The sequence below is a fragment of the Mirounga leonina genome, unplaced genomic scaffold (genome assembly GCF_011800145.1).
Source record: "Mirounga leonina isolate KUSES-001 unplaced genomic scaffold, KU_Mleo_1.0 Mir_239, whole genome shotgun sequence".
In the NCBI taxonomy this organism is placed as follows: Eukaryota; Metazoa; Chordata; class Mammalia; order Carnivora; family Phocidae; genus Mirounga; species Mirounga leonina.
Window position 1 is genome coordinate 2,068,612 of NW_023270624.1, and position 26,833 is coordinate 2,095,444.

The 26,833-nt window shown below is 48.9% G+C and overlaps 1 protein-coding gene across 9 annotated transcripts; it reads left to right on the forward strand.

Annotated features, from left to right (window-relative positions):
• Window positions 1-226: 226 nt before the first annotated feature.
• Window positions 227-26,417, forward strand: MGAT1 (alpha-1,3-mannosyl-glycoprotein 2-beta-N-acetylglucosaminyltransferase). 9 transcript variants are annotated; one of them, XM_035029435.1, is made up of 4 exons: window positions 431-1,567; window positions 2,222-2,886; window positions 3,095-3,173; window positions 23,794-26,417. In XM_035029435.1, exon 4 carries the CDS (start codon window positions 23,915-23,917, stop codon window positions 25,262-25,264), a length of 1,350 nt encoding a protein of 449 aa, XP_034885326.1. In that variant the 5' UTR covers window positions 431-1,567; window positions 2,222-2,886; window positions 3,095-3,173; window positions 23,794-23,914; the 3' UTR covers window positions 25,265-26,417. The 9 variants fall into 9 exon arrangements, with proteins under 9 accessions (XP_034885322.1, XP_034885326.1, XP_034885328.1 ...); XM_035029431.1 differs by lacking the exons at window positions 2,222-2,886; window positions 3,095-3,173 and adding an exon at window positions 227-368 and having other exon boundaries at window positions 1,141-1,567; XM_035029437.1 differs by lacking the exon at window positions 2,222-2,886.
• The last annotated feature ends 416 nt before the right edge of the window (window positions 26,418-26,833 follow it).

Here is a 26,833-nt window from a genome sequence, read left to right on the forward strand (position 1 = left end):
CCCCGAGCTCGGTTCTCTTCCAGACGCGGGCCTGCCCGCACCGCGTCTCCAGTCTCGTGGACAGTGCAGACCCGCGTCCCGCGCTCCCGCGGTGGCGGTGGTGATGGGCGGGGGGGGCGAGCGGGGGCGGCTGGAAGAATGAGGCGGGACGAAGGGAGGGGGCAGCGGCCGCGGACTCACTTCCGGAGCACGGGCGGAAGTGGCTGCGGTGGATGGGGGCGGGGGAGGGAAGGAGCGCGAGGGGAGGGCCCGGCCGCCGGGGGTCGAGGGGGTGGGGCCTGGGCCGCTGGTCGGGACCCGGCCTGGGGCCTGTTCTCCGGCCTGGGAGGGCCACGGCTTCCGGCTGAGACCAGGCGGGCGGGAGCCAGGTAACGACCCAGCGCAGATGGGGTGAGGGTCGTCCGGGCGGTAGAGGAGTGGGGGGTCAGAGTCTAGGAGGGTCGCAGTGTCCCTCCCTTTCCCCGTGAACACGAGCGCGGGGCTCGGAGGAGAAGAGTGGGAGGAGTTAAACTGGGGGGGGGTCACGTGAACGCCACGCCCCTACAGGAAGGAAGGGTGTGTGTGTGTTTAGGAATAAATTTAGAAGGGAGGGGGCGACGGTGTGTGTGTGTGTGTGTGTGTGTGTGAATAAACTTAGAAGAGAGGGGGCGACCGGGGTGGGCTTCCCAACTGAGAAACTGGAACAGTCTGCAGCTGTTGCCGGCAGGACTCGGGCCTCTCTTGAGAGCGCGCTCAGTGGCCCTGGGAAGGAGTTTGAGATTAGGAATTCCATCCCTGGCACAGTTTGGGAAGCAGAGGGGGAGGCGAGGGTGAAGGGAAAGGAGCAGAGAATGCATGTGGCAGGTGCCAGCGTCTGGGTCTGGAATGGATTTAGTTCGCTCTGGGAGAGCTGACCCTGCGATCAGAACACTGGACACTCTAAGAAGCTTGGGAGATGGAGGAGATTAGTGTGTGGCGGTAACAAGACGAGAGGCAGGCGGAAGAAGGATGTTCTTTTCTGTGTTTCTTAGAAGACAGTCTGCATTGATGGTAGCGCAGGGTAAAGGAATCTAATTTTTTTTAGGTAAGGGACCTGGTCTTAGGAATCCATTTGGGTATATAATAGATTAGAAAGTGTCGTAATGTTTAAATATTCCACAGGTTAACACTGAAATCAGCCTTCTGGCCATGCCGGTTCTATGGCCTGTTTCTTCTCATGAACCCCCGCAGAAGACGGACCGGCCAGTCCTCACAGTGGATGACTTCCCTTCCCTGAGCGAGAGATGGGATAGAACCTGGGATCTGCCCAACACCAGACTCGGGGCTTAATAAGCCAGCTGAATGAAGGAATGTAACAGACCCCTGGGAGGGACACTGAACCCTGCAGTGGGGGGGGAGGGGCGTGGACATACCCCTTCCCCCCCAGACTCCTCCCCCTCAGAGTCCGCTCAGCCATGGACTTTGGACCTGGATAAGAGGAGAGAAGCTGCGCTTTGTCTGGTGTATCTGATTTGGGATTCTAAGTTTTGGAAATGGAGTGCTGGAAGGGGGTTTGATGATCTCCAGGGGAGCAGCTGAGAGAAGAAAGGTAAGGTTCCTGCCTCACTTCCCACGGGGTGTCTGGCTCCTGTCGTGCAGAGAATGTTGAGTGGGGCAAACCCGGGGACGCTGCCATTTAGGACGTGCCTGATGAGAACCCTACCCTGATGGGTACGCAGGAAGCTTCACCTCTGTTCCACTCTCTCAGGGTGCAGACTGTTCCCAGCCTGTCTTTACCCAGGCAGAAGGAGTACCTTGTAAGGGGTTGTGTGCAATGCAGTTGTGAAGTTAGGCCTAGGAGAACGTGAAAAGGATTCAGGCTTCTGAGGAGAGGTTAGATTAGAGATTGGATTATTTATAAGGGCCAACACTGAGTCCACACATTTTGGGCTAAGTAATACTCTAGGATGGATTACCTAGGCAGAGGCAGGCTGCTGTGTTTTGGGGGAACTAACTAATAGAACTGCCGTGGGGGAGGGTAGAAGATGGTCTAGATAACTTCCTAAATTGTCTCTCTTCCTCCTGCCTCTAAAGGGGGTTTAGGCCATGAAACCTTATGCAGATAGCGGAGGAACAGAATACAGGTTTGAGATCAGTTGAATTTTGTTCTAGCTCTGACTTTCTTAGTGTGCAACCCTAGATATATGGGTTAAGCTCTGCCATGTTCTGTTCACCTGTAAGATGGGGATAACTAACTTTACAGGTCCCTCACAGGTTGTTACAGGAAGCAAATGAAATGACAGATTTTGAAAAGTATCCAGGGCCGTGTCCATGGAAAACAGTACCATTGACGTTGCTTCATGATGCTTGTATAATTAGTACATCCAAAAAAACTCTGAATTAGGAGTTCTGTTCTCTTATTGAATTAGTGTATTGGCAAAAGCCTTGGATGTCCTCAATTAAAAGCCTGGCCTGAATTTGTCTCATCTTGTTCCTGTTAAACAATACCTGGGACCATCAAATGGTGGAAAAGGTGTATGGGTCCTAGGAGAACTTAGATGGAGGGATTCTGGTCCTCAGGGCTCTCCACACTTAATGATAAGTGTCCCTCTTTGGGGTAGCAGATTAAAGAGGGGTGGAGGAAAGTCCAAGTCTCAAGGGCCAAGTGTGTGGTTAGGAGACGGAGCTCCATTTCTTGGAGTAAATGCTGGGCCTTTTCTTCCTGTGCCATATCCTGGTATTCTCTCCTGCTCTTGAAGATGACAGGTTTTTTTGGACTGCCATCTCTTAGCCTTTATATTTTTGCAGGCTCTCTTTCCAAAGACCTGTTCATAGTTACCTTCTCACCTCCTTCCTGCTCCTTCCTTGAACTCCAGTTTACCTACGCCAAGATACCTGCTTTTCTGAGTGACAACAAACAGAGAGGAGGTGTGTTGGGAATTTTGATAGACAGTGGGGTACGGTGGCCTGGGGGCACAGGGCAGGAAGCTTGGCTTCTAGCATCTCCTTGCCTCTTACTAGCTGTGTAATACCTGGAGCTCACATTCATTGGGGTTGGCAGCAATAACTAAGGTCATTTGCAAGCTGAAAATCATATATTTACGACTTGTTTCTTTTTTTCCCCCTCCTTCACCAGCCCAGTGGTGAGCTGTTCCTTCTCTGATCTGAGGCTGGCTTGGGGCAGTACCTTTCAGCCCAGGCTTCTACTTCAGAAGGTACAGATTTCAGGGTGGCATGTCACTTCCCCCAGCTTGGCCCAGCAAGTTCCTGGTGCCAGTCCTTGCAAGGGGTATCTGGTCCCAGAATGCATCTGCAGCCCTCATCTTACCTGGAAGGCCTGTGAGTGCACAGAGTTGTGCTATATTTATATGGCACTTATGTTACGTGAAGTGTCCAGGCTGCTGGGTCACTTTTCTGTCACCACACTGTTGTAAGGAAGAGAGAGCAGGGATTATTTCCCCAGTTTGATATGTAAGGGGAAGCTACAGAAGCCTTGAGCACAAAGGGCTTGCCTAAGTGTGGACAGACAGATACTGTGAGGGCCATCTGCATTCTGCTGCAAACCTTAAGGGAGGGGAATTCAGTGCCCCGTCAGACAGCCTCTCTGGTAAGACCTTTCCTCCCTAGACTGAACCAGAATTCCTCTCCCCTGTCATTTTCACCGAAAGTACTAGTCCTGTGCTCTGCCTGACCCTGTCACAAGATAGCCTTCTCACAGGGGTTCCAGGATCTCAGACCACTCAGCCAGGACCAGTGATAGACTTAACCAAAAGCTGTAGATGTGTTTTAACTGAATTTATTCATACCATTCTGTCATACAAGAGGAATTGTATGTGGCTATAACCAGAAGTCTCATCTCACAGACATTGTTCACTGGTCCTTGTATTAATCTTTTCTCCTTTCTTTGTTCTTGATGAGCTGTGTTTCTGGGTCTCCAAGGGGTGTGGGGATGTTGGGAGAATGGGAGAGGGAAAAATAGACACAACACTGATTTAAAACTTTGATTTTACTTCTTCCAGCCAAGATCTGTCTTTTAAGTTCAGAGCATGAATTCGTTCCAAATTGTAAAAAAAATTCAGGGTATCTTAGGTATGGTTTATGGGAAGGCAATTGAAACAATTTTCACTTCCTTCTCCTTATCTTTCCAGTCCTCTTTTGGAGGTAGTGGGGGTGGGCAGGATACAGTATTTTCGCTTCTAATTCTCTCTTATCTTGTGATCAGATCTTCCTGTTTCTTCCATTTTCATATATCCCAATTTCAGTTTCATTCCCAGAATTCAGGTACCTCGCTCCTTGTTTCTGTCCTTCTTCCCCCTTCTCCCCTCCATAACACCTCCTCATGAAATCTCCATCAGAAGCCCAGGACTTCTTTTCCCAGGTCAATGTGGCACCTATCACCCTGGCTTCTTACCTCTCAGACCAAATGTTTTCTCTTGTTTCCATCCAAGAATTCAGCCCAAACCAGTTCTCTAACCAGGCTCTTTCTGCTTGGGACAGTCCTTTTGCAGCCGGGCAATTTCTACCGTTAGATCTTCCTGTGAGCCTTGGAATTTCAACAAAGGACTGTTGAACATCCAACATCATTGGATGTTGAGTTCTGGTGCACAAACAGTTCCCCATTTTGTCCCCATTGAACTGCCTTCGGATAGAGAAGGATTATTATTAGAGGTGGGAATGTGACATCTCATGGGCTGGTTGGTCTGCCCCACTTTTCAGCATCCTACCATGTCCTTTGTCCTGGAGGGTGATTTTAGCTCCTGATATCTTGTATCTACAAACCAGTATTTCCCAGCTTTTTACACTTTTCGGAATTATCATTTTCCTTCTTACTTTGACATGGAGTGTGAGTGTGTAGGTCTCCCGTATCCCCCAACTCCCTTCGTAAGGAAAGCATAAAGAGAGGGCAGAGATGCAGAGACAGTGGCTACTGGCTGGCACATGGGCGTGGGCTTGCATTTCCTGCCATGGTCCATGCAGTCAGCTCAGCTGGAAACCTTGGGGACACACACACACACACACGTCCAGCCTCAGTGAGGTGTCAGCTCTTTTCTCACTCTGCTTCTTCAGGGCTAGGCTCCAGCTGCTTCTGGCAGCCTTCCCTGCTGCCCCACTGTGCGCCTGTCATGCTGGACACGCAGCCATCTGAGAGCATTTGCACTCAAGGGTGTGTTAGTGGAAGGAATGAGTGCAGAAATGCCTGGGTCTAAAATCTGGCCATACCCCTCACTAAGTTCTTGGGACCTTCAGCCAGTTGGCACTTATTCTGAGATTCACACCTCTGATGTGTAGAATGGGATGATAATGCACACTCTGCAGAGCTGCTGGGAGGGTTCTGCATGCGGAGGCCTCTGTGCACTTGGTTTATTTCCTTAGCCCCAGGCAGGGGGGAGCCTTTAGGGCACGCCCTGCCTTTTTGTGTCTCTAGAACCCTTCATAATTCCTGGTTTCGGGTAGAAACAAGTTAGTGAGCGAGTCAGTAACCACACACTGCTAAGTTCCTGCCTGCTGTGTCGAACACAGGAGGGAAGTGGGTTGGGGGAGGGCCTCGTGCCTGTAGACCGAGTCCTCATCACTTTGGTCGGGCTGGCCCTAGACTGGCTGTGCAGGAGTAGCCAGTAGTTCTCAGTTCCCCACCCTCACTTCCCAGGATCAGACACAGACAAGGCTTTTCCTTGGGGGCTCCCTCACCCCCTTTCACAGGGCTACCACATCATCCTGAGATTACGTCCTTTATTCCTTAGGTCTCATGGTTCTTACCCCAGGGACAAGTTTGTCCTGTGCTCCTGTACTCAGAGTGGACAGCTCTCCTTACCCACCTGGAAAGAAAAAAACCCAAAAAAGTGAAAAACAAAAAGAACAACAGCTGTCCCCCTTCTGCTTTTGGCAGCAGGTGCTTCCTCTCTGGCTGCTTTTTTGGCACCTTGGTTCTTGTTCTCACATCCCTGCACCCTGCGGCCCCTCTGTTGCCCCAACTCCTCCCTCCCGGAAGCTGGAGTTCAGCAGGTTGATGAGCGCGGTCCCCAGACTTGGCCTTGGATTTGGTGGACGCACCATCTGCTGCCCCGCCTACCTCAGGCAGGGCTCTCCGCGTCGACTCTGAGGCTCCGGGCTCGGGCTGGGGAGGGCAGGACTCCCGAGGTCTCGACCGGACCGGGCTGAGGGGTCGGGACTGAGAGCGGGGAAGGGCCCAGGGTAACAGCTGTCAGCACAGCGCCTCCTGAAGTTCAGGACCCGCAAAACTTGGGATGTCCGGACGGCGGGTGCCCGCCGCGCCGGGCGGAGGAGGCGGGCCGGGGAAGCGGGGCCCCCGGCGCGTGCGGGCGGCCGGTCCCGCCCCTCGGCCTCCGCGCCCCGCCCGTCCCGGGGAAGGGCCACGTTGCTCGCCTGGCGGGCCGGCCCGGCGCGGGGAGGAAGGGCCGGCCGGGAGGAAGGCGCCGGCGGCCGCGCGAGCGCTGGAACGCGCCGGGGCACCGGGCTCGTTCCCCGCGCCCCGGGGCCGCCCACGCGCAGGTCCGCGAGGTGGGGAGGACCTGGTGAGTAGGGGCCCGGACGCCGGCGTCCGTCCGTGCTGAGGCTTGTCCCGGGGAGCGGATGGAGGTCCGCCCGCAGGAGGCCCCGCGGAGCGGCGAGGGCGCTCCCGGGGCTCGGGTCCCGGCTTGCGAAGCGGCTCCTCTCCGAGCGCCGCGTGTCCCCCGACAGCCCCGTGCCCGGGAGCCCCCGCGAGAGGGACCCGGCCCGGCCCGCCCCGGGCTTCGGCCGCGCACCGCTCCCGAGCCGGGAAGTCGAGCTCCGCGTTCCGTTCTCGGAATCCCGGGCCTCCAGCTGCTGGAGGAGGGCGGGCTCCGCGGGGAGCGAGGCGGGTGTGCAGCTCGGTGGTAGGGCGTGCGTGGGTGCGGGGCCGGGGGAGGTGGGAGGTGGGATGACCGCGGAAGGTTTGGGGGGCGGGGAGGGGGGGTGGCGGCCTTCGCCCAACCCCACCCCAGCGTCCTTTCCACCAGTTACTGGGGTTCTTTCTCAGCCGCAAGGAAGAATTGACTCAATATGAAAATACGTAAATTGGAAAGAAAACTTTTTCCTACCTGTTCGCTGACGTGTGTGGAGTCCGGGGCTGCTGCTTTTTTTTTTTTTTTTTTTAAGATTTATTTATTTGACAGAGACGTAGCGAGAGCAGGAACACAAGCAGGCTTCCCGCTTGGCAGGGAGCCCCATGTGCGGCTCGATCCCCGGACCCTGGGATCATGACCTGAGCCGAAGGCAGACGCTTAACGACTGAGCCACCCAGGCGCCCCGGAGTCTGGGGCTTCTGAGACGTACAGAGCCCCCATCTTACAGACTGGAGCAGAGGGGCCGTGTGGCCAGCTGATCTGCGTTGGTACTGAACAGCGAGCCCCAGGGTGAGGCTCCACCTTGGTTAACCCTTGCCCCTGTGGCCTGCTTAATCACTCTGCTTTAGGTCATCACTGGCGGAGAGAGCCAGCTTTGTTTTCTGTCGTTTGTAACAGTTTTCAGACCATGGAGCCTTTTCTCTTAGATGCTTACATCCCCTGAGCCCGCCTCCCATGGTGAATCACCCCTGTCTGACCCCATTCCTGGAGACCATGGAGCTCGTCTGGATTCCTGCTTCTGTGTCCTTTCCTGAGTTAGAAAGCACTGTAGTTATGTTTAACCCCAGGGGCATATGTGACACCTTAAACTCACTTCCGGTTTGGGACGTTGGGGGAAATTGTCCTGTCCTTTTCGTCATCAGAAACCAGGGAACCTGGGGAAGATCCAAATCACCTCTTTTTCAGTTCAACTAAGGGAACCAAGGCACAAGTGGGTCAAGTGACTTGCCCAGGGTTACCTCGTTTCACAGGCTTTCATATTTTTTGCTGCACTAACATCGTCCTTCCTTTTAGCCTTTTCTTTTTCAGAATGAGTAACCTGCATCCCTTCCTCCTAGGTCTTACTCTCTAAGCTCCTGAATTATTTAGTGTATCTCCCCTGAGTTCTTTTCATTTCTTCCGTCCTTGTGAAAGTATGGAGCCTGATACATGATGCAGGAGACTAGCAGAGGTCTAATAATGAACGAGAAAGTAATTCAATTAGGTCTCCATTATCTGAGGTGTATTCTGTACTTGGGATTTTTTAGGCAATGTTTTTTACCATGGTAAGCAAGACAAAGATAGAAGGGAAAGCCTGCAATATTACTTTAACTCCCATACTTTTTTTGAAGCTAAGTATGACTTCTCCATTATTGCTCATGAAGGGAAGTTAACTATCTGGTGTTCTCTTGCTGTTTAAGATACAGTTTTACCAGAGAGTGGGGACTGGCTGCAGAATACCATGGAATCAGGGTGTTGGAAAGGGATCACAGCTTCTAGGCGGTCCTTCAGAGGAAAAAAACTGAGACCCACGGGAGTTGGGACCTGCTCAGAGCCTCCTGGGTTTGGGCTAAGGGTTTACACACTAAAAATGCTCACTTATCTTCCACCACGGTGCAGATGTTTTTGTACTCGGTGGTGTGGATCAACTGTGCCACTTCCCTAAAGGAGTGTGAGAACTCTAGCAGATCAGAACAGTTTTTTGTTTTTTTGTTTTTTTTTTTTAATTTTAAAGCCAGAACTAGTTTTGAATCTGCACCTTGCAGGCAAATGTCATTAATAACAGAACATCAGGAGCTCAGGTTAGGGTTAAGGACTCTTGTTCTATTTTAGAAAAGGAAGGTGTGGCAGATTGTATTTTCCCAAAATGGTCTCCCCACAGATGTCCCATTCCACTTGGTGTTACAACTGGACATTGTTCTCCACCCACCAGTGGTGGGATCTGTGGTTTTCTCCCTTTGAGTGTGGGCAGGCATTCATGATTCCTCTGACCTATGAGTAAAAGGCAGAAGGGATCCAAGGCTGGATTGTGATACGGATACAGTGTCACCTGGTTTACTCTGTTTCTTGGGACACTCATCTTTGGAACCCAGCCATCAAGTTCAAGTTCAGAGGAAGCCCAGGCCACGTGAAGAGGCCCCGTGGAGGTGTTGCAGCTGGCACTTCATCAGAGCATGCTAACATCAACCTGCAGACGTGTGACCGAGTAGGCCTTTGAGGGAGAGTCCACCCCCCAGCTTCTGAGTCTTCCAGCTGAGGTCCCAGACGTCATGGAGCAGAGACAGGTCATCCGCTCTGCCCCACTGTCCAAATTCCTGACCTGTTGAAACTGTGAGAGAGAATAGGTGATAGCTATTGAACATTAGATGTTTTTATTGTTCAGTAATAGCTATTGATAAGGAAGGGAATATGAGTAGAGGCAGACCCTCAGATTTTGGACTTGGGGCTTTGAGCACAGAGGACAGGAGGAGCAGTGCTGTGCCTATCAGGGGTACTTAGATTCTGTTTTACTCATTATTTCAGGTACTTACTACTATATCACACATCACCTCAAAACTTAATGGCTTGAAACAACAGAATCATTTTATTCCTATCTTAGCTCTGTGGTTCTTGCTCGTGGTCGTTCATGTGGTTGCAGTCGGATGTGGCCACGGCTCGGATCATCTGAAAGGCTTCCTCCCATGTCCAGTTGTTGATGCTTGCTGTTGGCTAGAACCTTAGCTTGGGTTGTGAACTGGAATACCTGTGGGTGGCCTGTCCTTGTGGCTTGGGCTTCCTCCAACTTTTGTGGCCGCATTCAAAGAGCATGCATCTCAGGAGCAACTGGTGGAAACTGTATTGCCTTCCGTGGACTAGTTTTGCGAATCATGCGTGGTCACATAGCCACAGATCAAAGAGGGAGCATAGACCTCGCATCGCCCGCGTTCTTCTAGTGGGAAGAATGGCATTACGTTTTTGTAAGAACACGTGGGGTGGGATATGTGGTGATCGTCTTCGGAAAATGTACTCCTTCACTCTCGTGCTGCTGGTTTGGTTTCTCCCTGATTCAGCTAATAATGCAAGCAGTCCGCCAGCTAGCCACTTGAACTTCATATGTGTGTCAAGCCCTGTAATAGCGTTAAAGGTCATAGGGCTTTTTCCCTCAGGAGTAAAGTGAGAAGCACGTGAGCACAGCCACAGATTCTGTTACAGTGTGAAGGGGAGAAACAGGAGGTGTGGGGAGCGTGTGGTGTGAGGGTGGTTGTGGGAAGGCCTGGCTCTACCTGGGATGTTACGGAAGGATTTGCTGAACCGGGCTCGAAAGGGTGTGCGAGTTCCGACAGTGGGTCCTTGGGTGATGTTTCAGGATGAAGGAACAGCTGGAGCAAAGACTGCAGCACATAGGTGTACTCGTTGGGGGAAATAAGTAGCTTGCTGAAGCCAGAGATGGGGTTCAGAGGTTAATGGCTGGGGGTGAGCTTGAAAAAGGATGCTGGAGTTAATTTGTTCTGAAGGCCTTGTGTGTCGTAATGAATTGGAGTTTAATTCTGTGAGCAGTGGTAGCCCCTGCCGGTTTTTAAGGCAGGTTAGTGTTGTGACCAGCTGGGCACTCTAGGAAAGAAGGATGCTTGGTGCCGTTGGGAAGGTTGCTTAGGGGAGAGCAAGACTGGCGTTAGGTAGACCAGCTGAGAAGCTACATCAAGAGCTCAGGCTTAAAACAGTATCGCGTAAGGAAAGAGAGTTCAGGTTCAAGGGCTTGAAATGGGACTGTGGCAGTGAATGAGTAACTGTCTCTTCGATTTTCATAATTCTGAAATGCTTGGGACTGGACAGGTTTCAGAATTTAGAATTTTTTTGGATTTTAAAAAGATGATCTGGTGCATTTATGGTATAGTATGAAGTGTGGAACAGCACACGATAATCTAGCATCTTGATTTCTGTGGCAAACGTATAAATAGTCACACTAAATGGATAATAAATACTATAAATAGCCTTACATTAGATCACATCAGATTTCACCAAAGGTTTTGCTGCCAAATGAGTGTAGAAAACTTCTCTTTTTCAGGGCTTTTTGGGCTTGGGAATTGCAGTTAAGGGATTGTGGGTGAGTGGCATTTGCACAGAAGTCACTTTTTAGGTCATTGGTAAATCTCTCTTGATGGTCAAAGATCCTAGCACAACAGCTTGGCTGCACTGGGGGAGCTGGTCCCCGTCCTTGAATAGCTTGTAGCTGAGGGGGTTTAACAGATCTTGAGCAAGAAGTTGCACTGATACCAATGATTGTGATTGTGAAGGGGTGGGTAGACTTCACATTGTCTGACATCTTCCCTGGCAGAGACATGAGTGAGAGCACAAGGGAAGGAGGGAGGGAGGAACAGACCAGGCATTCAGGCACATGCAGAGGCCTTGAGGCAGGCTCAGAAGGATTTAGTAGAATGGAGCAGAGAGAGCCAGCTGGAGAGGGGACGGAGGAATGACTGGCTAACATGTCACAGCTGGGCACTGTTCTAAACACCTGATGCACATTATCTCACCCAATCTTTATAGCAGTCCGGTGAGGTATTCTATTATGATTTCCATATCAGAGCTGAGAAGATTGAGTTTCAGAGATGTGAAGAAACGTGGGCTGGTGCCAAGCAAACTCCTGATGGTGGGACTGAGAGCAGCACTTCCTCGATGAATGTGTTGGCTTGCTGGCTTTATCGTCCCTCGGGCACAGCACATGTGTGTGCACGCACACCATTCATTAACTTCCACACACACAGGATGATTCTGTCCTGGGGAGTATGTGAAGAAGCAGTAGGAAATGGCTCTGGCTCTTGAGGACTCTGTAGAGAAGCAGTGGGGCTTGGGAATAGACATGTTGCGTTCTCTCCGGAAAGAGGACCAAGTTCTGTTTCACAATTTAGAAAAAAGTGGTCATGGTCTGGAGAACGAGGGCCTGAGCCCTTAGGCAGAGGCCTCGGCTGGACTGGGACAGCGGTTTCCTGTGGGCCGTCCAGCCACGCTTGATGCTTACAAACATGCTTAGAGTCCAGTCCTCTGAGGGATTGAGAAGATTGCTTTGATCTGCATGGCTTAGAAGGATGGGAGACGGGAGGGCTTCTCGGCTTCTGGAAGTGGATGTGGGCCACCTAGTTCCTAATGTCTGGAGAAGAGTGAAGGCTTTTACATGTCATCTGCAGGGTAGGGAATGTGTGGTCCCTTGGGGTTTTGCCACCAGTCTGAGAACTTGCTGGTCTGAGGTGGCTCATCAATAAGTCAGAGACAGGTCTGTTCCTCCAACCTTGAGGTAGCATTTCAGATGATGGAGTTCAGTCTCTTTTTTCCTTCCTCCATCCCTTCCTGCCCAGTCAGTTAGGAGGCAGGAATTCAGGGGATTGGGAACCCTGGACAGGAGATTGGAGGGAAAGATCCAACAATGACCACATCCTGAGGGGGACTGAGGAAGTTAACTGGAAATCTGTTGTCTCTCTCTTCTTCTAGGAAACTCTGATTTGTATATGAGCACTGATAACATGGGAATTTAATGACACAGTAGAGTGGAAATGCACTTGAGTTGTTTTTTTTTCTCCTTTTTTTATGTTAATCACCATACATTACATCATTAGTTTTTGATGGAGTGTTCCATGATTCATTGTTTGTGTATGACACCCAGTGCTCCATTCAGTACGTGCCCTCTTTAATACCCATCACCAGGCTAACTCATCCTCCCACCCCCCTCCCCTCTAGAACCCTCAAGTTTGTTTCTCAGAGTCCATATCTCTCATGATTCATCTCCCCCTCCGATTTCCCCCCCTTCATTTTTCCCTTCCTACTATCTTCTTCTTCTTCTTTTTTTTTTAAACATATAATGTATTATTTGTTTCAGAGGTACAGGTCTGTGATTCAACAGTCTTACACAATTCACAGCGCTCACCATAGCACATACCCTCCCCAGTGTCTGTCACCCAGCCACTCATCCCTCCCACCCCCCACCACTCCAGCAACCCTCGTTTGTTTCCTGAGATTAAGAATTCCTCATATCGATGAGGTCATATGATACATGTCTTTCTCTGATTGACTTATTTCGCTCAGCATAATACTCTCCAGTTCCATCCACGTCATTGCAAATGGCAAGATTTCATTCCTTTTGATGGCTGCATAATATTCCATTGTATAGGGACGCCTGGGTGGCTCAGTCGGTTAAGCGGCTGCGTTCGGCTCAGGTCATGATCCCAGGGGTCCTGGAATTGAGCCCCGCATCGGGCTCCCTGCTCAGCAGAGAGCCTGCTTCTCCCTTTACCTCTGCCTGCCGCTCTGCCTACTTGTGCTATCTCTCTGTCAAACAAATAAATTTAAAAAATCTTAAAAAAAAAAAATTCCATTGTGTATATATATATACCACATCTTCTTTATCCATTCATCTGTCGATGGATATCTTGGCTCTTTCCATAGTTTGGCTATTGTGGACATTGCTGCTATAAACATCGGGGTGCACGTGCCCCTTCAGATCCCTACATTTGTATCTTTGGGGTAAATACCCAGTAGTGCAGTTGCTGGATCATATGGTAGCTCTCTTTTCAACTTTTTGAGGAACCTCCATACTGTTTTCCAGAGTGGCTGCACCAGCTTGCATTCCCACCAACAGTGTAGGAGGGTTTCCCTTTCTCCGCATCCCCGCCAACATCTGTCGTTTCCTGACTTGTTAATTTTAGCCATTCTGACTGGTGTGAGGTGGTATCTCATTGAAGTTTTGATTTGGATTTCCCTAATGCCAAGCGATGTTGAGCACTTTTTCATGCATCTGTTGGCCATTTGGATGTCTTCTTTGGGAAAATTTCTGTTCATGTCTTCTGCCCATTTCTTGATTGAATTATTTGTTCTTTGGGTGTTGAGTTTGATAAGTTCTTTATAGATTTTGGATACTAGCCCTTTATCTGATATGGCACATTTACAAATATCTTCTTCCATTCTGTCGGTTGTCTTTTGGTTTTGTTGACTGTTTCCTTTGCTGTGCAAAAGCTTTTTATCTTGATGAAGTCCCAATAGTTCATTTTTGCCCTTGCTTCCCTTGCTTTTGGCGATGTCTCTAGGAAGAAGTTGCTGCGGCTGAGGTCAAAGAGGTTGCTGCCTGTGTTCTCCTTTAGGATTTTGATGGACTCCTGTCTCACATTTAGGTCTTTCAACCATTTTGAGCCTATTTTTGTGTGTGGTGTAAGGAAATGGTCCAGTTTCATTCTTCTGCATGTGTCTATCCAATTTTCCCAGCATCATTTGTTGAAGAGGCTGTCTTTTTTCCATTGGACATTCTTTCCTGCTTTGTCGAACATTAGTTGACCGTAGAGTTGAGGGTCCATTTCTGGGCTCTCTATTCTGTTCCATTGATCTATGTGTCTGTTTTTGTGCCAGTACCATACTGTCTTGATAATGACAGCTTTGTAATAGAGCTTGAAGTCCAGAATTGAGATGCCCCTGGCTTTGCTTTTCTTTTTCAAAATTCCTATGACTATTAGGGGTCTTTTCTGGTTCCATACAAATTTTAGGATTATTTGTTCCATTTCTTTGAAAAAAGTGGATGGTATTTTGATAGGGATTGCATTGAATGTGTAGATTGCTCTAGGTAGCATTGACATCTTCACAATATTTGTTCTTCCAACCCATGAGCATGGAACGTTTTTCCATTTCTTTGTGTCTTCCTCAATTTCTTTCATGAGTATTTTAGAGTTTTCTGAGTACAGATTCGTTGCCTCTTTGGTTAGATTGATTCCTAGTTATCTTATGGTTTTGGGTGCAATTGTAAATGGGATTGACTCCTTAATTTCTCTTTCTTCTGGCATGTTGTTGGTGTATAGGAATGCCACTGATTTCTGTGCATTGATTTCATATCCTGCCACTTGTTCTAGCAGTTTTGGGGTGGAGTCTTTGGGGTTTTCCACATAAAGTATCATATCATCTGCAAAGAGTGAGAGTTTGACTTCTTCCTTGCCGATTTGGATGCCTTTGATTTCTTTTTGTTGTCTGATTGCTGTGGCTAGGATTTTTAATACTATGTTGAGTAGCAGTGGTGATAGTGGACATCCCTGCCGCATTCCTGACCTTAGGGGGAAAGCTCTCAGTCTTTCCCCATTGAGAATGATATTCACTGTAGGTTTTTCATAGATGGCTTTTATGATATTGAGGTGTATGTACCCTCTATCCCTATACTCTGAAGAGTTTAGATTAAAAAAGGATGCTGTACTTTGTCAAATGCTTTTTCTGCCCATGGAGAGCATCATATGGTTCTTGTTCTTTCTTTTATTAATGTATTGTATCACAGTGTTTGATTTGTGAGTGTTGAACCAACCTTGCAGCCCAGGGATAAATCCCACTTGGTTGTGGTGAATAATCCTTTTAATGTACTGTTGGATCCTATTGCCTAGTATTTTGGTGAGAATTTTTGCATCCATGTTCATCAGGGATATTGGTCTGTAATTCTCCTTTTTGATGGGGTCTTTGTCTGGTTTTGGGGTCAAGGTAATGGTGGCCTCATAAAATGAGTTTGGAAGTTTTCCTTTTCTATTTTTTGGAACAGTTTCAGAAGAATAGGTATTAATTCTTCTTGAAATGTTTGATAGAATTCCCCTGGGAAGCCATCTGGCCCTGGGCTTTTGTTTCTTGGGAGATTTGTGATGACTGCTTCAATTTCCTTACTGGTTATGGGTCTGTTCAGGTTTTCTATTTCTTCCTGGTTCCGTTTTGGTAGTTGATACATCTCTAGGAATGCATCCATTTCTTCCAGATTATCTAATTTGCTGGCATAGAGTTGCTCATAATATGTTCTTAGAATTGTATTTCTTTGGTGTTGGTTGTGATCTCTCCTGTTTCATTCATGATATTATTTATTTGGGTCATTTCTCTTTTCTTTTTGATAAGTCTGGCCAGGGGTTTATCATTCTTGTTAATTCTTTCAAAGAACTACCTCCTAGTTTCTTTGATCTGTTCTACTGTTCTTTTGGTTTCTATTTCATTGAATTCTGCTCTGATCTTCATTATTTCTCTTCTCCTGCTGGATTTAGGCTTTATTTGCTGTTCTTTCCCCAGCTCCTTTGGGTGTAGGGTTAGGTTGTGTATTTGAGACCTTTCTGGTTTCTAGAGAACGGCTTGTATTGCTATATACTTTCCTCTTAGGACTGACTTTGCTGCATCCCAAAGATTTTGAACAGGTGTTTTCATTTTCATTTGTTTCCATGATTTTTTAAAATTCTTCTTTAATTTCCTGGTTGACCCATTCATTCATTAGTAGGATGCTCTTTAGCCTCCATGTATTTGAGTTCTTTCCCACTTTCCTCTTGTGACTGAGTTCTAGTTTCAGAGCATTGTGGTCTGAAAATATGCAGGGAATGATCCCAATCTTTTGGTACTGGTTGAGACCTGATTTGTGACCTAGGATGTGATCTATTCTGGAGAATGTTCCATGGGCACTAGACAAGAATGTGTATTCTGTTGCTTGGGGATGGACTGTTCTGAATAGATCTGTGAAGTCCATTTGGTCCAGTGTGTCATTTAAAGTCATTATTTCCTTGTTGATCTTTTGCTTAGATGATCTGTCCATTTCAGTGAGGGGGGTGTTAAAGTCTCCCTACTATTATTGTGTTGTTGTCAGTGTGTTTCTTTGCTTTTGTTATTAATTGGCTTATACAATTGGCTGCTCCCATGTTAGGGGCATAGATATTTACAATTGTTAGATCTTCTTGTTGGATAGACCCTTTAAGTAGGATATAATGTCCCTCCTCATCTCTTATTACAGTCTTTGGTTTAAAAATCTAATTTGTCTGATATAAGGATTGCCACTCCAGCTTTCTTTTGGTGTCCATTAGCATGGTAAATGGTTTTCCACCCCCTCACTTTCCATCTGGGGGTGTCTTTGGGTCTAAAATGAGTCTCTTGCAGACAGCATATCGATGGGTCTTGTTTTTTAATCGAATCTGATAGCCTGTGTCTTTTGATTGGGGCATTTAGCCCATTTACCTTCAGGGTAACTATTGAAAGATAGGAATTTAGTGGCATTGCATTGCCTGTAAGGTGACTGTTACTGTATATTGTCTGTGTTCCTTTCTGGTCTGTGTTGCTTTTAGGCTCTTTCTTTGCTTAGAGGACCCCTTTCAAGATTTCTTGTACGGCTGGTTCCGTGTTTGCAAATTCCTTTAGTGTTTGTTTGTCCTGGGAGCTTTTTATCTCTCCTTCTATTTGCAATGACAGCCTAACTGGATATAGTATTCTTGGCTGCATATTTTTCTCCTTTAATGCTCTGAATATACCATGCCAGTCCTTTCTGGCCTGCCAGGTCTCTGTGGATAGGTCTGTAGCTAATCTAATGTTTCTACCATTGTAGGTTACAGATCTCTTCTCCCGAGCTGCTTTCAGGATTTTCTCTTTGTCTCTGAGACTCATAAGTTTTACTATTAGATGTCGGGGTGTTGACCTAATTTTATTGATTTTGAGGGGGCTTCTCTGTGCCCCCTGCATTTTGATGCCTGTTTCCTTCCCCAGGTTGGGGAAATTGTCTGCTATAATTTGCTCCAATATACCTTCTGCCCCTCTGTCTCTTTTTTCTTCTTCTGGGATCCCAATTATTCTAATGTTGTTTCGTCTTATGGTATCACTTATCTCTCAGATTCTGCCCTCGTGATCCAGTAGTTGTTTATCTCTTTTCCTCAGCTTCTTTATTTTCCATCATTTGGTCTTCTATATCACTAATTCTTTCTTCTGCCTCATTTATCCTAGCAGTTAGAGCCTCCATTTTTTATTGCACCTCATTAATCGTCTTTTGGATTTCGACTTGGTTAGATTTTAGTTCTTTTATTTCTCCAGAAAGGGTTTCTCTAATATCTTCCATGCTTTTTTCAAGCCAAGCTGGTATCTTTAAAATCATCATTCTGAACTCTAGTTCCGACATCTTACTAATGTCCGTTATTGATTAGGTCCCTGGCAGTTGGTACTGCCTCTCGTTCTTTTTTTTTGAGGTGATTTTTTCCATCTTGTCATTTTGTCCAGAGGAGAATAGATGAATGAGAGAACAAAATGCTAACAGGGTAACAACGACCCCAGAAAAATATACACTAAACAAATCAGAAGAGAACTGAAACCGGGGGAAAAGAAAGGGAAAGAAAGAAAAAAGAAAAAGATTAAAAAAAAAATAAATATGATCAAGCTGGTGCATCGATCAGTGCCACACACTAGATTTTGGGTATATTTTGGTCTGTTAGAAGAAAGTGTCTCTCAAAATTTTAAAGAAAGAAAAACTTATATATGTTCAAAAATAAGGGTAAATATGATGAGGGGATGGAATATGACTGTAAAGATGAAAATTATAAAAGATTTTATAAAAGGAATTGATAAGTTTGTTGAAAAAAGAAAAGAGGAATTAAAAAAAAAACGGAGAGAATGTGATCAGGCAGGAGACTAGAACAAAACCATACACTAAAGATTTAGGGTGTATTTTGGTCTGTTAGAAGAAACTGTATCCCAAAATTTTAAAGAGAGAACTATATATATATATATATATGGAAAATAAGGTTAACTACTATGAAGGGATAGAATATGATTCTAAAAATGAAAAGTAAAAAAGATTTTTTTAAAAAAAGGGATAAGATGTTGGTTGAAAAAGGGAAAAAATTTCAAAAAAAAAAGAAAAAGTTAAAAAAATTATCTTTTAAAGACTAAGGAATCATGGGAAAAAAAGCCATGGATTCTATGTGCAGTATTCCCCTAGTGCTGGAGTTCTGCCGTTCTCATTGATCAGTAAACTTGGTCTTGGCTGGCTGTTCTCGCTGATCTTCTGGGGAGGGGCCTGTTGCCGTGGTTTCCAAAACTCTTTGCTGGAGGTGGAATTGCCCCACCCTTGCCCCCTCCCGGCTAAGTAATCTGCTCGGGTTTGCTCTCCGGGGCTTTTGTTCCCTGCGAGCTTTCCGTACAGCTTTGGAGGTGGAGAGTCAAAATGGCGGCCTCCCAATCTCCGCCCCGGAGGAGCCGAGAACTCGGGGCCCCGCTCCTCAGTGAGCCCCCAGAGAAAAGCCGTCAGTCACTCCCGTCTCCCCGGTCTCCGGCCGCTCTCCGTGCTCACCCGGCCTGTGACCGCGTGTTTGTATCTCTGGCACCCGACCCCGGGTGGAGTCTCCAAACCCAGCAGATCCCTGCGGTGCACTCCCGCACGGCTCCTCCCGGGGGAGGAAGGTGAGTCTCCCCGGATCTGCCGCTTGTTGGGTCCCTGCTGGAGGAGCAGGGGCCTGACTGTGCCGCAGATCACGGTTTATGGCGACCCCGAGCTGAGAGCCCGCGCCTGGGCTCCGCCTCTGCAGCCGGCTTCCCTGCTCCGTTACCTGGGAGCTCTGCCACACTCAGGCACCCCCGCTCCTTCTGTGACCCCGAGGGTCCTGAGACCACACTGTCCCGGATGGTTCCACCCCCCGCTTAGCCACCAGAGTGACGTCCCTCAGCAGAGCAGACTTTTAAAAGTTCCGATTTTGTGCTCCGTGGTTCTATCACTTGCCAGAAGCGGCCGACGGAGGCCCCTCCCCCGCCGTCTATCCTCCCGAATATCGCCTCAGATTCACTTCTCCGCACGTCCTACCTTCCAGAAAGTGGTCGCTTTTCTGATGAGAGAGTTGTTGCTCTTCTTTTCTTCGATCTCCTGTTGAGTTTGTAGGTGTTCAGAATGGTTTGATCCCTATCCAGCGGAATTCCCGGAACCAGACGAAATCCAAGTCTCCTACTCCTCTGCCATCTTGCTCTGCCCCCTCCTGGACTTGAGTTTTCTGAGGGACTGGTGCTCTGGAGTTGAGGTGGATGGTTTCTCAGAAGAAGACAGGTGGGGATGCTGCTGGCAGGGGCTTGGGGAGTCTCCCCAGGAGGGAGACAGAACCAGGTTCCTTTAGCGATCCTTCAGGATCAACACTTTGATCCTTTGACACTGGATCTGCCTGCTCAAGAGCCCAGAAGTGCAGAGATGAGATCTGGAACCTGAGATTTTGGCGGCCGTGAGGCAGAGGGTAACTGGCAGAGCAGCGGGCACAACAGGGCACATACCTGAAGCTTCAGGGTGTGAAGAGTGGAGACTAGAAGTAGGAAAGCCAGGGAGAAGTTGCATGGTCCGTAATGTCAACTGTCTGGAAATTGGAGGGTGTGGTAGATCCTTTCAAGTAGGGAGTTCTGGTAGGGGAAGAGGGTTGGTAGGGCCATGCCTTTCTCTAGTAAGATGCTGTCCCAGTCCCTTCCCAGAGCCTGGCAGTCAGCAGGTGTGTGATGAGTGATTAAGGAGTTGAGGACAAATGGATTGCTTCAGTTGCGCCTACTGACGTGCCTAGCTGGGGCCATACTGGACAAAGCTAGTCAGAACTGTGGGCCACGTCCCCATATTGATTTTATGAAACTTTATTTGGAAATAACTTCAATTTACAAAAAAGATGCAACAATTAAAATAGTATAAGGACACTCATTCCTTTACTCAGATTCACCTATTAGCATTTTGCCACATTTGCACGCTCTATGTATACATGATATTTTTTTCTGAACCATTTGAGAAGTTGCATCTGTCATGACTCTCTACTCCTAATTACTTCAGTCTGAATTGGTGGAGAATTGGGATATTATTTTCCATAACCACAGTATGGCTATTTATCAGTCAACATGGATACTTTAATTGACTACCTACATTCCAATTTTGTCATTTGACCCAATAATGCCTTTTCTTAAAGGAAAAGTTTTATTGAGGTATAGTTGACATAAAGTGCACATAGTTAAAATGTACAATTTGATAAGTTTGTATGTATGAATACACCCATGAAACTGTTACCCCAGCAAGATAACAGCAAAGTTTCCTACTGTCTCTTTGTAATACCTCCCCTCACTGTCCTCACTGCCTCCATGCCTAGGCAACCACTGATCTGCTTTCTGTCACTGTAGATTACTTTGTATTTTCTGGAGATTTACATAAGTGGAATCAGTGTATGTGCTCTTCTTTCGGTTATTCACAAATCACGTATTTTGAGATTCATCCATGTGTTGTATGTGTCAGTAGTTTATTCCTTTGAATATTATTCCATTTTATAGGTAAGCCACAATTTGTTTATCCGTATTCCTCTGTTGATGGGCGTTGGGTTTTTCCCAGTTTTTGGCGATTATGAAGAAAGCTGCTATAAACATTCCAGATAGTTTTTGTATGGATGCATGTTTTTATTTCTCTTGGCTGTATATGTAAGAGTGGACTTGGTAACCCTCTGGCATTTTGACAAACTACCAAACTGCTATAAAGGACATTAATTCCATACCTCACACCATATACAAAAATTAACTCAAAATGAACCATAAACCTAAATGTAAAACCTAAAACTGTAAAACCTGAAAGAGAAAACATAGGGAAAGATATGTGTTATTTTGGCAAAGATTCCTTAGATACAATGCGAAAAGCATGATCCACAAAAGATGAAACCCTTGATAATTGAATACCATTAAAATTAAGATCTTCTGGGGCTCCTGGGTGGCTCAGATGGTTAAGTGTCTGCCTTCAGTTCAGGTCATGATCCCAGGGTCCTGGAATGGAGCCCCAAGTCGTCAGGCTCCTAGCTCAGTGGGGAGTCTGCTTCTCCCTCTCCCCCTGCTTGTGCTCTGTCTCTCTCTTTCAAATGAATCAGTAAAATATTTTTTAAAAAATAAAGATAAAATTAAGAACTTCTGTTTTTCATTTGACACTCTTAAGAGGACAACTGTTTGGATTTTTGCATCTGATAGGTGAGAAATTTTATCTTAGTAGAGTTTAATTTGCATTTTTCTTGTAAGTGAAGTGAGTATCTTTTCATATGTCTAAGGACCATTTCGATATCTTTTTGTGAGTTGCCCTTGTCTAAAGACGAGGAGTTTTGGCTTTTTACCCCCTCAGTTTAAAAGTTCTTTGTTTCTTAGCTTTTTATTTGTATGTATATTGCAACATTCTCTCCCAGTTTGTATTTAAACTTGGCTAATGGTGTTCATAACATGCAAAAGTGTTTTACTTATTACTGCATCTAGATTTTGAATCAAACTTAGAAAGCCTTTATCTGTACTCAGGTTATAGAGGAATTGACCCATATTTTCTTCTAGCACTTGTATAGTTATATTTTTTATATTTATATCCCTAATCCACTTGGAAGTTATTTTTCTGTACAGATCTAATTTTGTTTTTCCAAATAGCTACATAGTTGTTATAACAACTAGTAAGACCATTTTTTTGGCCCTAGTAATTTTAAATATCGCCTGTATCATATATTAGGTTTCTACATGTATTTGGGTCTATTTTCTGTAGTTTAAATTGTATTCCTTTGGATGATCTGTTTATTTACCTACTAGCATCACATAGTTTTAATTATAGAAGCTTTTTAATGTGTAGTATTTTAATGGCCGGTAGGGTTAGTCCCTCTTTCACACGTTGTTTTCATTATTTTCCTAGATGGTCTTGTATGGTTTTTTTTCTTTCATTTTTTAATTTATGTTCAATTAGCCAACATTTAGTACATCATTAGTTTTTGATACAATGTTCAGTGATTCATTAGTTGCATATAACACCCAGTGCTCATCACATTAGTGTTGGTTTGTCTAGCTCCCAAAAAACATTTTTATTTGAGATTTCTGATGATGGTGAGATGTCCTAACCAAGAATAAGGATATGTAAGTCCTCCTTTATGTCTTTAGGAACTATAGTCTTGTTCATGTAGGTTTTGAATATTTCTTGTTAAGTTTATTCTTACATAGGTTATCATTTTTATGGCTGTCGTAAATAGGGTTTTCTCATCCATTGTGACTTGTAATGAATTATTACTTGTGAATATGAAGGCTATTGATTTGTACATGTTAATTATTTATTTATTTGTTTATTTATTTGACAGAGAGACAGCAAGAGAGGGAACACAAGCAGGGGGGAGTGGGAGAGTGAGAAGTAGGCTTCCCGAGGAGCAGGGAGCCCGATGCGGGACTCGATCCCGGGACTCCAGGGATCATGACCTGAGCCGAAGGCAGACGCTTAACTGACTGAGCCACCCAGGCGCCCCTGTGCATATTAATTTTTATATCCTGCTACTTTGCTCAATTCTTCAGTTGTTTGAGTTTGTTTTATCATTGATTCTCTTAGAGTTTCCCAGGCATATTCTTATAGTATCAACAAATAGAGATAGTCATGCTTCTTTTTCTACTTCTGCCTTTGTCTTCTGTAGTCCATTCACACTGGCTGATCCCTCCAACTGGGATGTTAAATAGTCATGTAGATGGTGGGCAGCTTGGCTTTGCCCCTGACCTTTGTGGGAAGGCCTCTAGTGCTTCCTTACTAGGTAGGATCTGGCTTTTGCCTAAAGGTGTGATTATATTAGAGTTTTTATTTTTTATTTTTTAAGATTTTATTTATTTGAGAGAGAGAGAACATGGATGCATGAACTGGCAGGAGGGGCAGAGGGAGAGAAACTGCAGCAGACTCCCCGGTGAGCCCGGAGCCGGAGTCTCAGGACCCAGAGATCTTGACCTGAGCTGATAGCAAGAGTCGACACTTAACTGACTGAGCCACCCAGGTGCCCCTGATGCTAGGGTTTTTAAATCCGTCATCTTTGAGCAGTTTGATTTGAGGAATGGGAGACAGGTGGGCTCCCCTCCACCCCTGCCCCCAAACTCTGGATGGAGGATGGAACTGAAGTCTGCCAGGTATGGAAGGGAAAATAGGATTCCCTTGCTTCCTCCTTCACAACATCACTCTCTACTTCGCCCTCAAACTATACTGCTTTTCTGAGGACTCATGGACTCACTGTGGAGTGGGGGAAGTACGTCGTCCTGTCCTGTTTACCCCGGATCAGGAGACAGGCAGCTCCCTTCTAAGAGAGCTCTGGGGTGAGCCTCCCGGCCTCCTCGTCCCCCACGGTTGCTCCTACCCTCGGGCGCCCCTCGGGCCCCCCGGCCTCCGGCCCGGCGCAGCCCCCGTCTTTGTGATGAAGGTTGGTTTTCTCTGTCCTCGCTGCAGGTGCATGGCTGCTTCCTGACCCCGAAGGCCGGCGGGAGCGTCCCTCGGGCGGTGGAAGCCCAGCAGGCAAGCCGAGGGCAGCCTCGAGCCACCCGTGCCGGCCTCCCCCGTGGGGGCCAGGATGCTGAAGAAGCAGTCCGCAGGGCTCGTGCTGTGGGGCGCCATCCTCTTCGTGGCCTGGAACGCCCTGCTGCTGCTCTTCTTCTGGACGCGCCCGGCGCCCGGCCGGCCGCCCTCGGACGGCGCCCTCGATGACGACCCCGCCGGCCTCACGCGCGAGGTGATCCGCCTGGCCGAGGACGCCGAGCTGGAGCTGGAGCGGCAGAGGGGGCTGCTGCAGCAGATCCGCGAGCACCATGCGCGCTGGAGCCGGCGCGGGCGGGGGCGGCGGCCCACGGCCGCGCCCCCCGGGCCCCCGCGCGCGCCCGCGTCCGCGCCGCCGGCCGCCATCGCCGTCCTGGTGATCGCGTGCGACCGCAGCACGGTGCGCCGCTGCCTGGACAAGCTGCTGCGCTACCGGCCGTCGGCCGAGCGCTTCCCCATCCTCGTCAGCCAGGACTGCGGGCACGAGGAGACGGCGCGCGTCATCGCCTCGTACGGCAGCGCCGTGACGCACCTGCGGCAGCCGGACCTGAGCAGCATCGCCGTGCCGCCCGAGCACCGCAAGTTCCAGGGCTACTACCGCATCGCGCGCCACTACCGCTGGGCGCTGGGCCAGGTGTTCCGCCGCTTCGGCTTCCCGGCCGCCGTGGTCGTGGAGGACGACCTGGAGGTGGCGCCCGACTTCTTCGAGTACTTCGAGGCCACCTACCCGCTGCTGCGCGCCGACCCGACGCTGTGGTGCGTGTCGGCCTGGAACGACAACGGCAAGGAGCAGATGGTGGACGCGGGCCGGCCGGAGCTGCTCTACCGCACCGACTTCTTCCCGGGCCTCGGCTGGCTGCTGCTGGCCGAGCTGTGGGCCGAGCTGGAGCCCAAGTGGCCCAGGGCCTTCTGGGACGACTGGATGCGCAGGCCCGAGCAGCGGCAGGGCCGGGCCTGCGTGCGCCCCGAGGTCTCCAGAACCATGACCTTCGGCCGCAAGGGCGTGAGCCACGGGCAGTTCTTCGACCAGCACCTCAAGTTCATCAAGCTGAACCAGCACTTCGTGCCCTTCACGCGGCTGGACCTGTCCTACCTGCGGCGGGACGCCTACGACAGGGCCTTCCTCGCGCGCGTCTACGGCGCCCCGCTCCTGCAGGTGGAGAAAGTGCGGACCAGTGAGCGCGGCGAGCTGGGCGAGGTGCGCGTGCAGTACACCGGCCGGGACAGCTTCAAGGCCTTCGCCAAGGCGCTGGGGGTCATGGACGACCTCAAGTCCGGGGTCCCCAGGGCCGGCTACCGGGGCATCGTCAGCTTCCTGTTCCGCGGCCGCCGCGTGCACCTGGCCCCGCCGCAGACGTGGCACGGCTACGACCCGAGCTGGAACTAGCCGCGCCGCCCGCCGCGGCCGGGCCCTGCTGGCCGTCCCGTGGGCCGCGAGGGGGCCGGGGCCCCGGGCTGCCTCGTCCTCTGCGTGTGTCCCTCTCGGGTGCATTTACCTTTCCTTTTCCTTTTTTCTGTCTTGTCTTCTTTTCTTTTTCCGAATGGCATTCGAGAGCACAGAGGAAAGGGGGGCGTTATTCTCCTGTTGTCCGGGGGGTCAAATCAGGGGAACCTCGCTGGGCTGTGTTGGGCGGTGTCAGGCAGGAAACCACTGTGTGGTCGGGAGGGACTCGGGCACGTGGGGCCACAGACTGCCGTGTTCCGGGTTTTCTCCTAGAGCGCCTGCAGAGAGCTGGGCAGCTTGAGCTCTCTTTCCCTTGTCCTGGCCCTTCCAGCCAGGGTGCGAGCTCACCTCCTGTATCTGCTCCCCATCCTCACCTCCCCCCGGTTTGAGGGGTTGTTGGGTTATTGGAAAAGGGGACTTAATCTGTGGCCAAAATGAGACTAACCAAAGGGGTGTCATCGTCAGAGTCGGGTGGAGCTCTTGGGCTTTCGGGGTTTACCGCCACCCACCCCTATTTCTCTGCTACCCCGTCCTTATCCCTCACCTCCTCTCTGCTCTTCTTTCCTTGCAGCTTAGCAGTTTGTGATTCTAAGATGAAAAGTTGAAGGGGAAAAGCAAGACTTCTCGTCAGCTTATCCCCAGAAGCGGGAAGGGGCGGGGGAGGCATGGTAGGGAGAAAGCCTTGGTGTGCGGGGCCGTGCATCCCTCACCCTGCCTCAAAGAAACAGACTGTTCCCGGGCCCCAGCCTTTCTAAAAACTGATCCCTTCCCTGTTGCTGTAGGAGGTTTCATGCTGGCCTCGTGGGAGAGCAGTTAGCTCCTTGTGTCCCTGCTCCCCTGGGGTTTGGTGCACAGACTCCGCCCGGAAGGTTGAGGCTTCTGGCGGCCCTGGCAGGGTAGGTGGGCAGCCGAGACCGGATGGCTCCTGCCTCCCTCCCCCGCCCCCCAGGCATTCCCCTGTCTGCTCAGATCAGGATGAGGATGGCAGGTTGGGGAGCAGTGTGTGTGTTTTTGCTTCTGGCCTGACCTCAGTTCATGGAAGAAAGTTGAAGCTACAGAATTATTTTCAAAAATAAAGGCTGAATTGTCTGAAAAACTGTGTATGTGTGTGTGTGTTTATGTATCCTGGAACAGGACGAGGGGCTGGAGAAGGAGGTGAAGGGTAGAGGAAGAAGAAAAAGGAAGGGAGAACAAGGGCTGAGGGAGAGGCCTGGATGGCAAGAGGAAGTGGATCAGCTAAAGGAAGGAAAGCAGATGACCGGAAGACGGGAGCTGGGGGGGCTGGGTGTGAAAGAAGGGCCAGGCGTGGAAGTGGGGGAGGGGGGTGGTCCACGGCTGCAGTCCCCTGCTGCTAATCTCTGGAGCTGGGCTGTGAACCCTCGGTGGACTTGAGCTTGCTGTAAGCCTGAAGGCCTGGTCGGAGGGGACCCAGGCAGTCCCTGACAAAGTGGCTGCTCTGTGCCTGGGCCTCTTGGGCCTGCCCCTGAGCTCCGGGGTGCAGAGCTGATACCA